This window comes from Tupaia chinensis, unplaced genomic scaffold (genome assembly GCF_000334495.1).
Source record: "Tupaia chinensis unplaced genomic scaffold, TupChi_1.0 Scaffold000175_1, whole genome shotgun sequence".
Taxonomy (NCBI): Eukaryota; Metazoa; Chordata; class Mammalia; order Scandentia; family Tupaiidae; genus Tupaia; species Tupaia belangeri.
Window position 1 is genome coordinate 3667949 of NW_006159650.1, and position 12462 is coordinate 3680410.

At 39.3% G+C, this 12462-nt stretch overlaps 1 protein-coding gene across 4 annotated transcripts in view; it reads right to left on the bottom strand.

Moving 5' to 3' along the window:
• The window catches only part of BRWD1 (bromodomain and WD repeat domain containing 1), a 162539-nt gene that overhangs the window by 54058 nt on the left and 96019 nt on the right, over positions 1-12462 (bottom strand). For 2 of the 4 annotated variants that reach the window (XM_006146293.3, XM_027770964.1), the window contains exons 24-29: positions 8224-8349; positions 8015-8122; positions 5749-5873; positions 5015-5097; positions 1500-1611; positions 777-838 (exon numbers count right to left, since the gene is read on the bottom strand). In XM_006146293.3, coding sequence (XP_006146355.1) covers positions 777-838; positions 1500-1611; positions 5015-5097; positions 5749-5873; positions 8015-8122; positions 8224-8349 — 616 coding nt within the window. The remainder of the gene's footprint in view (positions 1-776; positions 839-1499; positions 1612-5014; positions 5098-5748; positions 5874-8014; positions 8123-8223; positions 8350-12462) is intronic. The other 2 variants (XM_027770963.1, XM_027770965.1) reach the window with 1 other exon arrangement.

Here is a 12462-nt window from a genome sequence, read left to right on the forward strand (position 1 = left end):
ACCTCTCAAAAAAAAAAAAAATAATTTTTTTTAAACTTTTTTTTTGAGAGGTTTTTGCTGTAGGGCATGTGGGCTTGCCAGAGAGAGAGAGACAGACAGAGAGACAGAAAGCGAGAAATCACCCCCCAGAGGGGATGGCCATGCTGCAATCCCTTCTCCTTCAGTCTCCTCTTGGGATCTTGGGCACACATGCACATGTGAGTTTAAGCCACGGTCCAGGACTCAAAGCACGGTCGACTACATGGGAGTCCAGCGACATAGCCATTACGCTAACTGCTGGTCCCTACAAAAATAATTTTTTTAAAAAAAAGGTTTATATGAGAAATGATAGCAAATTATAAATATACAGTCAGTCAAAGCCAAGCTAGAATCTGAGGAAAATTAATGAAACATACACACAATTTAGTTGTCTTCTTTTAGTAAAGTTTATAGTTACTACAATAACTTGAACACAAATGTACATTAGCAAGATCAAAAACTGAAAACAGGGCTAGTGAGATAGCATAATGGCTAAGGTAGCTGGAGGCCATGTGGCCAACTGAGCAGTTCAAGTTTCAGACTTGGCACGCCAGGCACATGTGTACCCAAATCCTGAGAGGAGAATGAAGGAGGACAAACTGCAGCATGGTCACAGCCCCGGGTGTGTGTTGGGGGGGAGTATCCTATTTCTCCTTACTTTCTCTCTCTCTGTGGTGAGTACAAATGCCCTATAGCAAATTTTTCTAAAAAATTTTGAAAACAAAAAGGAAATCTTTCATTATATAACAAATACATACCATTATCAGGAATTGGTTCCATGTCCCATGGACTAAGTTTTTCAATTTCAGTATTGTCCCACCTGTTTAAAACAAAAAAAAGAAAAGAAAAAGGGAGGTTACCCTTCCACAAAAATAAATAAATAAAAATGTTGACAATAGCTTAATATCCACTATAAAGTAAATAAAATAATAAAAAGTTTAATAATACCCTCATGGTAGCAATGAAATTTTAATTAACAGTGTATTTTTAAAAGATACATTAAAAGAAAGTATATAGGTAAAAAAAAATGTCAGGTTTTAGAAGAAAATCAGAAATTTTGTGTGATCCATACTGAGTAGTGAAAAATAACTCAGAGAAATAGTGTGAAGGCCTTGAATACCATGCTTCCAAATCTGGACTTTACATCACAACCAACAAATTTTATTCCATTGCCACTGGAAAAGCATCCAAGGTTGTAAAGATTAATGATCTATCTACTTATGAACTATAAACCTATAGTTTTAGGTAAAGGAATATTAGGAGGATACAGAAATAGTCCCAGGGAAGCAAGAAAATCTGAACCAAAGAACATGCTAGTGGATAGGAAACAACAGGTGCAGATCTGAATGATATTTCAGGTGTTAGACTTAATGATAGTTCTAATTATGTTTTCGTTTTAACCTGAAATTTATTTGTCAGTCACGTAGTTGCCTGTCTCAGTGAATTATCTGTAGCTGATTAACCTTCGCCTTTATACAAACCTCACAATGTAACACTGGAAATGACTATCAGGATACTGAGGCTGGTACGGCTCTTGACTTAATACTGTTCCAAACCACCAAGCATCATCAATAATAGAGCGGAATCTGTCACCTGTAAGAGAAATTATCGAGTTTGATGCATTTACTTGCAAATATTAACTTTTTATAAAGTACAATATCATAGAGATAAAAGAGAAATCACCCTATATTGTTCTTTTAAAAGGAGCTATCCTTTCTGCTATGGTTTCAATATGTTCACACACACACACAGGTCCTGTGTTGGAAATTTAATCCCCAACACAACACAGTTGAGAGATGGGAACTGTAAAAGGTGGTTAGGTCTTTAGGGCTCTACCCTCAAGGATGGATTAATTCATTATCAAGGGAGTATGTTTGCTATGGAATCAAGTTTGGCTCTCTGTGTGCTCTCTTACCATGTGATACTTTCTAACATATTACCAAACATCAAGAAGGCTCTCACCAAAAGCAAATCCCTTGACTATATTCTAACATATTACCAAACATCAAGAAGGCTCTCACCAAAAGCAAATCCCTTGACTATAGACATCCCAGCCTCCAGAACTATAAGAAATTAATCCCTGTTCTTTTTTTTTTTTTTTTGAGAGAGATTTTTACCACAGGGTGGGTGTGCTTGCTGGAGAGACAACCCTTCTCCCAGGATGGCCACACCACAATCCCCTCTCTTCCATTTTCCTCCTTGGATTTTGGTCATGCACGCACATGCACCCAGCTTGAGTTTCAAGCCTCAGAGTCAGGGACTTCAACATCAGTCAACTAAATGGGAGTCCAGCACCTTAACCACTATGCCACCTGCTGGCCCCGAATCACTCTTCTTTATAAATCACCCAGTTTAAGACATTCTGAGGCCAGCCAAGTGGCATAGTGGTTAAGGGGTGGCTATATCCCACACGCCAACTGCCTGGTTGAGTTCTGGATCCAAAACGTACCAGGTGCCTCCCAAGAGGAGGGAGAAATGTAGAAGTGACTACAGTGCGACCATTTCTCATGAAGGAATGCCTTTGCTATCTCTTTGACAAATGCATTTACCCTTTGGCAAAATTGATAAAAAAAAAAAAAAAATTAAATGACACTGTGTTTTGACATCACAAAACAGACTAGAACACATTAATCTTTAGTGGTTAAAAAAAGATGTAACATTACACTCGTCAATTTACTATAGGCACATTAATTATAACCTAATAAAATAGAATACAATGACTTACAACTAGATTCCATTATTCGATACTGCCCAAATTCAAGGCAAAAGGTAAGCATTTATGGAGAAACAAAAATAAATTTACACGTAAAAGACCTAGTAAAATATGCAGCCAGCAAATGGTGTGGTGGTTAAGGTGCTGGACTCCCACATGGCTGCCCACGATTCAAATCCTGGATCTGATGGCTTGAAAATCAAGATGGGCATGTATACAATCCATCCCCAAAATCCCAAAGAAGAATGGAAGAGAAGGGATTGTGGCATGGCCATCCCTCCTAAGAGGTGATTTTCCTCTGCCTCTCCAGCAAGCACACATGTCCTACGGCAAAAACCTTAAATAAAAAAAATAAAAAAATAAAAAACTAGTAAAATAATTCTCAACCACAAAAACCATTAAATTACAACAGGTAACTAGGAATCCATCTTTAGAGCTCAGCTGTAGACAAATAGGTTTGTAAAATTTTTAATTTTGTTGGTAAAAATGAGTCTTTAATTTACATACAAGGGGGCTGAAAAATCGTAACAGCAGGGAAGCTTCAACGTTCTATGGGATTGGGAACAGCAGATGACGAAAAAGTTACATCACTGGATTCCCATGCAATTGGTGTCGAGTTCCAGACGCAGCGGCCCAAAACTCATGCCAGGTGCGTGCATGCCCAAAATCCCAAAAAGAGAAAGGAGGAGAGGGATTGTGATGTGACCGCCACCCCCGGGGGGGCGGGGGAGGTGATTTCTGTCTCTCTGTCTCTGTCTCTCCAGCAAACACACGCACCCTGTACCAAAAATCTCAATTAAAAATTTCTTCTACTTCTAGTTCCAAAATAATCTAGATTATCTGTGTATACGTTACTGTTAACAATAGTCTAGTAAAGCCCAGCTTCAGTGCAGCACCATAAGGCTGGAGCCATAAAAAGGCTGGAGGGGGTTATAGGGGTTTGGTTCCTAGATCTACCTGTGTACCATGGGCTCAAGCATGCATACCCATAATCCTGGCTGACTAGAAGGCTAAATGGAGGCTCGTGGCTTAATACCCTATTGAGGGTGCTTATCTGTCTCCCTTTCTCTCTCATTAAAAAAATAAATAAATAAAATAAATAAATAAAAAACCTTCTAAAAAATTGTCTATTAAGAGCAGCCACATAGGAGCCAGCAGTTAGCGTAATGGCTATGTCGCTGGACTCCCACGTAGTCGACTGCGGTTCGCGTCCTGGACCCAGTGGCTTAGAACTCACACCTGGCGCGTGTACGTGCGTGCCCAAGATCCCAAGAGGAGAATAGAGAAGAAGGGATTGCGACGTGACCATCCCCTCTGGGGGGTGATTTCTCGCTTTCTGTCTCTCTGTCTGTCTCTGTATGTCTGGTGAGCGCACGCGCTCTATAGCAAAAACCTCTCAAAAAAAAAAAGAGCAGCCACATACTCTGAAATTCTGAAATTAGTGGAGTTTTAACAATGTTTATTAATGTGTGCACTAGATAATAGAGCCTGGGTTAAAAGTTTGTATTTCTGATAAGAGACAATAAATAAAAGTAGATATGAGCCACCCTAGGTGTTTAAATTCAACACATGAGCTCCCAATGTGTAACACTGCAAACAACTATGAAATAGGTACTACAGAGGCTAACTAGTACTGCTTGGCCTAATTACATTCATCAATTATATCCTGAGATTAGTGGCCCGTACAAGTCTGAAGTAGTAAGCCCTCTGTAGATGGTCCACACAAACATCACAGTTATATTATGGAGTACTTCCTTCCATTCAAGTGTCATATGTCATACAGTTATAAAGTCTAAGTGTATAATTTTTTTTTATTTCCTAAAAGAATGGTTTCCTCAAACTACCCAATTTAACTTAAAGTTATTATGATCAAAGGCAAAATATTTTAGTATACCAGAACATTTTTGGTGTGAAAACTGAAATTATTTTTCAACCTTTTGATCATTTTAGAACCTAGATCACTGTGTTAATTATCCCAGTGTTTCATTAACAAAATACATATATATAATATAGTATGGGGACATATGAGAGGATATGGTAAGTCTACTCTAGCCTCCAGTAAATAAGTGAAAGAAATCTTTTCAAAAGTCACAAACCCTAAGAACAGAGAAAAAGTTGCTTGGCTAAAAAGTCTACACAGAATCATTAGCCATCATACCCTAAGCAAAATCTACTTATTGTTCACCTATATTTTTCTAACATAAGCTTTCAAACACCAAAGTCAGACTAATGAAATGATCAATTAAGTTTAAGTCTATATAAATGCAGTAAGAGCAAACTTACAAGACTGCCAATTCCTCTGTCTTGCTTCATCATAGAACTGACGCAATACAAGAAAGTCAATAACATCTGGCATATCATGGTATCTAAACAAAATATAAAAATGATTAAATTTCCTAAATAGGGTGCCAGCAGGTGGTGTGGTAGTTAAGGTGCAAGACTTTCACGTAGCCAACTGCAGTTCAAGTCCCAGACATGCGGACTTGCTTTCTCGCTTTCTCTCTCTCTCTCTCTCTCTTGCATTAAATTAAACAACAAAAGATATTAATAATAAATTAAGTAGTTCTTTAGAAAAATAATGGGTGATACATATTTCTTATTTTAAACGAGTCATATTTTTAAAAGTGAAAACAAGTGAAATTTAAGAATATATTTTTTATTTAACCCAATATACTCTAAATTATTATTTCAGTATGTAATCAATACAAAATGAGATATTTCAGATTCTTTCTTCATATCAGTTTGACTCAGTCACATTTCAAGTGCATTTAGTGGCTAGCATACTTGAATAGCACAACTGCAGCAAGTTATTTTATTCTACAATTTTCTCAAAACCAAAAGCAGAAAACATTTTCCTTACACATTAGAATTTTCTACCCATGTAAGTGGCATAGAAATCCATTTAAAAACAGACTCACTATGGCTAACTGTTGCAGTGACACACCTGACGGATGCTTATCAGTAAGATGGAAAGTAGAAATTTAAATAATTCCATTAAAAATAACAATCATACATACCTAATAGAGAAAGACTTATCCATAAGTTTTCCAGTCGCTGGATCTATAAATGCTAGTTTGAGGCAACAGAGTGTAGGGGGCCCAACCTCATAACGTATTCCAACTATCTTCACCAATTCTTGATCCTTTAGGCAGATTTTTTAAATTAGTGCTTTGAATGGTTAAAATAAAGATAATTCCTAAATACTATAATTCTCCGCATAATGTTAGATTATGCAAACTCACTTTTTGCAGGGTTAGCAGGTGATGTGGTAGTTAAGGGCACCGGACTCCCTACGACCAAGCACGGTTTTAGTCCTGGACTTGGTGGTTTGCTCTCTCTCTCCCTCACCCCAACCCGGTCAAATTAAAATAAATAAATTAATTAAGTTAAACAAAAATAATTCTTAAAAAAATTTTTTTTAATTGCAAAAATAGTTTTAAAAATCACTTTTGCGGGAACCAGCAGTTAGCATAATGGCTATGTCGCTGGACTCCCACGTAGTCGACTGCGGTTAGCATCCTGGACCTGGTGGCTTAAAACTCACGCTGGGCGCACGTGCGTACGTGCCCAAGATCCCGAGAGGGGAATGGAGGAGAAGGGATTGCGGCGAGACCATCCCCCCTGGGGGGTGATTTCTTGCTTTCTGTCTCTATGTCTCTCTATCTGGCGAGTGCACGTGCCCTACAGCAAAAACCTCTCCAATAAATAAATAAATAAATAAATAAATAAAAATAAAATTAAAAATCACTTTTGCTCAAATTAATCTCCACATCTTCCTGAAGACAGATATTTGATAAAACATTTGATATTTGATATAAAGAATATGCTCACTTTATAAAGTCGGTATACTCACTCCAAAAAATACAACATAGAAATATAAGCGTGAAAACACAAACCACAAATCAGTTCAACAGCTAAAGAAACAATCTGGCATATTTCCTTCTAGCTTTTCTTATGTGAAGCAAGGCTAACTCCATGGCACAACAGTTAATACACAACTTAAGAAAAGCCAGATCTCAAATGGCAACCACAGTTCACATCCTCAACCCAGTTTTCCTGAGACACATCAGGCATATGCTAGTGCCCAGGATCCAAAGAGCTAGAGGACTCAAGGAAAAGGACTGCAGCATGACCAGACCCTGTGACAGGTACTCATTTCTCACTTATGCATGCACTCTTATGAATAAAAGGAAAATGTGTATTTTGTTTATCCATAAATATTCTTCAAAAACTTGACATTAAATTTCTGTCAAATGCATTCAATAAATAATGCATGTGTTGAGACCCTACCATGTGCTGTGATCTATTCCAGGCAATAGGACTACCTGATTTGAATATCCACCACATGGATTTGTCATCACCACCCTTCCTCCAATGTCTGTTTCCTCAATACCAGGATCAATACTAAGAATAAAATTAATCATGTACCCATTTACCCACTGACAAAAACATTTTTTCCAAGTTGCTAGAGGGTGCATGCACTTGTCAAGAGAGACAGAGAAAGAAAGGGAGAGGGAGAAAGCACCCCTCAATGAAGTGTGGTCAGTCACAAACCCCTTTGCCTTCCTTTTTCCAAAATGTCAGGATTTCAGGCACTCACACACGTATTAGCTAGTCTACTTTCACACTGCCAGGGCTGAGACTCAAATCCCATGGTTGGTCAAGTGGGATCCAGTTCCCTTGGCCAGTAGGCCACAGAGCCACACCTAAATGTTCTTAAGAAAATTAATAATACATTTGGTCAGTGGGAAAGTCATGATGCATTTCTGCATAAGCAACATAGGAAAGTACATCATGACTTTCCTGATGACCTAATACATAGTGTTGGGCCAGCAGATGGCATGGTAGTTGAGGCTTTGGACACTCACATGGTCAACCGTGGTCTGAGTTCTGGACCAGGCAGGTTGCTTTCTCTCTCTCTAGAGCATACACGCCCTATAGCAATTTTTTAAAAAACTATGATAAATTCTTCTTCAAAAAACAGTAATAATAATGTACAGAATGTAAAGCTGCCTTCCTAAGAGACTCTAGGATGCTGAATTTAAAATGTGACACACCAATTAGCAATGACAATGGTGCCCATTGACAAGCCATCCACTAGACTGTAAGGCTTGACAGGTGATAGCTGAGTTGTTTGTAAGTAGGAAATTAATGTAAAGCTAGTAATGAAATATATTCCCAATACGTTTTTAATGTGTTTACAAATATTTTAACTATATACATGCTAATATTTTAACTATATACATGCTAATGTTTACTGACTTAAAAATACCATCCTCCTACCCGAAGATCCATTTTTCTCCATGGCTCCTTGTTAGGATTCACTTCATAAATGTTATTTCTTCTGACAGCTTCAATATATGCTTCATGGCCCTGTCTAAAATATATTACCTACAAAGGAGAAATACATATTTTAAAATTAGGAGAAAGCTAAGGAATAATATAAATCTTACATTCCACATTCATGTTTTTAAATCTGATTACTCTCCCACCTCATCACCCATTTGAGGAACAAAGGGAGACTTTCGAAGTGTAGTGTCAGTTATCCAAACTGGAGGATGAAATTCATACAGATGGTCCACGTTCATAAGCTCTGCTGGAGTCATCCTCTGCAAATTCTGCCAAGGAGAAAAAAAAAAAAGCATGGCAGAACAGAAAAGTACAGCACGTACTATTTGATTTAGAAACAAAAGAAACTTCATTCACACTAATGACTAGTTTTAAGTTTTCTTTCTTTCAAGACCAAGAAAGAAGGACATAGATACAGACATAAAAAGAAAAAAGTGTAAAATAAAAATATAAAGATAATGTAGGGTCAGCAGGTGGCATGGAGGTTAAAACGGTTGTATCGCAAAGAACTGACTCTGTGGTTTTGAGTCCGAGACCTGGTAGCTTGAAAATCACGCCAGGTGTGCATGCAGGCATGCCTAAAATTCCGAGAGAATGGAGAAGGGATTGCGGTGTGGCCCCTTCTAGGGGATGATTTTTCACTTTCCCTCTCTCTCGCCTCCTCCTCTCTCCAGCAAGCACACACACCATATAGCAAAAATTGTTTAAATAAATAAAAATCACATGTGATGATACTCTACAAATAATTATCAATGGCATTTTCATGTTTTGCTCTTGGTTTATTAACAAATGTCTTTAAAGCTTTGCTATCATAACCACAAATGACATTTTACATCTCATTGTTCCTCTTAGTAATACCCAGTGAAAGGTATTCATCATACATTCAACAATTTTTTTAACTACCAGTTATAAAAGACCCCAGTAGGGTCTTGAGACCATGATCCACTCCAAGCTTCAGCCAGCTCTGAATCATGGGTACACATGTGCCTGGAATGTTTAGGAAGGTCTCTAGATACACACCTGGTACCTTTCCTGATGGATCAGCCCTACAGAGTTCTATGTTCTACTACTGCACACCATCTCACCCCTAATGACTAGTTTTTTAAACAATATATGTATTTCATTCCTTAACACAAACAGGAATATGTCACTTCTAAAAGTATTATAAATCTATGTAGCACTTTTTTTTTTCTTTTTTGGAGAGGTTTTTGCTATAGGACACGTGTGCTCGCCAGAAAGCCAGAGAGAGACAGAGAGACAGAAAGAATCACTCCCCGGGGGGATGGTCACGCCGTGATCCCTTCTCCTCCATTCTCCTCTCAGGATCTTGGGCACGCATGCACACGCAGTGAGTTTAAGCCACTGGGTCTGGGACTTGAACCGCGGTCAACTACATGGGAGTCCAGCAACATAGCCATTATTCTAAATGCTGGTCCCATATACAGCACTTTCTTAACTCCTAAACTACTCTTTTTTTTGAGAGAGAGAGAGATTTTTGTTATAGGGTGCATGCACTCCCCCAGGAGAGAGAGACAGAGATGGAGAGAAAGAGACAGAGAGCAAGAAATCCCCCCCCCCCGCCCCCGAGTGGATGGCCATGCTTCAATTCCTTCTCCTCCATTTTCCTCACAAGATTTTGGGCATGCACACACCTGCCTGGCTGAGTTTTAAGCTGCTGGGTCTGGGACTCGAACCATGGTCAACTATATGAGAGTCCAGCAACATAACCATCATGCCATCTGCTGGTCCCATCTCCTGAACACTTCTTTTTCTATGTTTAAAGAATTGTTTAATTTTATCTATTTATGTATTTATTTATTTATTTATTTTAATTTGACCAGAGAGGGACAGACAGAAAAAGCGAGAAAGCAACCCACCAGATCTAGGACTCAAACTGCAGTTAATCATGTGGGAGCCCAGCGTCCTTAACTACCAGGCCACCTGTCAGCCCCTAAACCCCCTCATCCCTGATCTCCTGAACTTCAAATAGAGCTATTTTGCCACTTTTACATTCCATTTTAGGGGGCTAATTTCCAACCCAAATCCTCTGCCTATTCCAGATCATAGGCTAATATTCACAAAGAGTCTTTTCTTGATTTAAAGTTTTAAACAGGTGATTTTAAAGTATGATCACAAACTTGATTCTCTGCCTCTCCTCGTAAAAATGTGAAAGTGAAACCTCTGAAGATTTCAGTATGGGATAGACTTATAACTTACTTCTAGCAAGCATAAAGCAGATGTGACAACATGTAACTTCTAATATCAGGTCCTAAAAGGTGCCAGGACTTCTCTCTGCCTTGCTCTCAACTCTGTTGAATCACTAATTCTGGGAAAAGTCAGCTACCATGTCATGAGGACACCCAAACAGCCAGACCAAAGGAATGGCCCATGTGGCAAGGAACAGAGGATGGTGGTCAACAGTCCTATGGAAAGACTTTCATTCAGTCCAAGTTAAGCCCTCAGATGTCTGCAATTCCAGCCAAGCTCATTAGCCAAAAACACCCAACTAATCAGCTCCCAAATTCCTTAGCCTCTACAACATATAATAAATATCTGTTCTTATAAACATCTAAGTTTGGCCCAGTCCCACAGTCTAATCAGTTAAGGGAGCCAGATCATACATGGTTGAATACGGTTTGAATCCCGGAATAAGAGCTTGGAAAACACACTGGGTATGTGTGCGTGCATACCCCAAATCCTGACAAGATGGAAAAAAATGGAGACAATATTGCAGTATGACCAAGTCCCTTTGAGGGCTGCCTTTTCCCTCTCCCTCTGTCTCTGACGAATGCACTCACCCTCTAGGAATTACAAAAATAATGTAAAATTAACACCTAAATTTTAGATGATTTGTTACATAGCGATAGGTAACACAAAGATACACCTTGAAATAATGAGTATGGCACAGTGATTATGGTGTTGGACTCCCACATGGCTGGCTACGTTCAAGTCCCATACCTGGCACCTTGAAACTCACTGGGCACATGTGCATGCATGCCCAGAATCCAGAGAGGAGAATGGAGGAGAAGGGACTGCAGCAGGGCCACCCCCCCCCCAGGGGTGATTTCTCACTTTCTATCTGTCTCTCTCGCAGGCGCACACACCCAATAGCAAAAATCTTTTTTTTTTTTGGGGGGGGGGGAAGACTATGTACACAAAATGAGTATATAGTGTACATACAGGAATGAAATCAAGTGAAAAGTATAAAGATAGAGCATGTAAAATGAAAATGGTAAAGATGGCAACAACAGGGACCAACGGATGACACAATGGTTACATCACTGACTTCCATCTAGTCGACCGCAGTTTGAGTCCTGGACCCAGCAGCTTAAAACACACTGGGCACGTGTGTGTGCATCCAAAATCCCGAAAGGAAAATGGAGAAGGGACTGCAGCAAGGCCATTCCTCATGGAGAGTGATTTCTCGCTTTCTGCCTCTCTGTCTCTCCAGTGAGCACACACACCCTATAGCAAAAATCTCTCTAAAATGAAACAAAACAAAACAAAAAGATGGCAACAATAGACAAAACAAGAAAGCACCTTGAAATGCCTTTAAGTCTATTTTTAGTATTGAAATTGCCACAAGAAAATGCAGTCATGGTGGTACCAAATCCTCAAAGTGACAATGCATTTTTTGCATAGAAAAAATATGTCATGACTTTTCTCACAAACTAATATGCAACTCAGAACAGTGGAGATAGAGAAGCGTTAATAACAATGTAGCTTTTTGGGACCAGCAGTTAGCGTAATGGCTATGTCGCTGAGCTCCCATGTAGTCCACCGCGGTTCAAGTCCTGGACCTGGTGGCTTAAATTCATGCCGGGCACATGTGCGTGCATGCCCAAGATCCCAAGAGGAGAATGGAGGAGAAGGGATTGTGGCGTGGCAATCCCCCCTGGGGGGTGATTACTCGCTTTCTCTCTATGTCTTTCTTGTGAGCGAACGCGCCCTATAACAAAAACCTCTAAAAAAAAAATTAATAAAATAATGTAGCTTTTCCCAAAACAAACTTACTTTTTACATTTGACTACTGCTGACTAACAGTGTGATGAAAAAAAATAAAAGTGGGACCAGCAGCTGGCCTAATGGCTAAGTCAATGGTCTCCCCTCGAGGCTGCAGTTTGAGTCCTGGATCTGGTGGCTTAAACTCAAGCCAGGCGCATATGCATGCATGCCTAAGATCCTGAGAGAAGAATGGAGAAAAATGGAGGAGAAGGGATTGTGGTGTGACCATCCCCTTGGGGGATGATTTCTCGCTTCCTGTCTCTCTGTCTTTCCAGCAAGCGCCATGCGCCCTATAGCAAAAACCTCTCCAAAGAAAATAAAAGCTCAAATTTTTCAAAGATTTATAGTTACTAAACAGGTCTAGTAGGTGGTGAGGA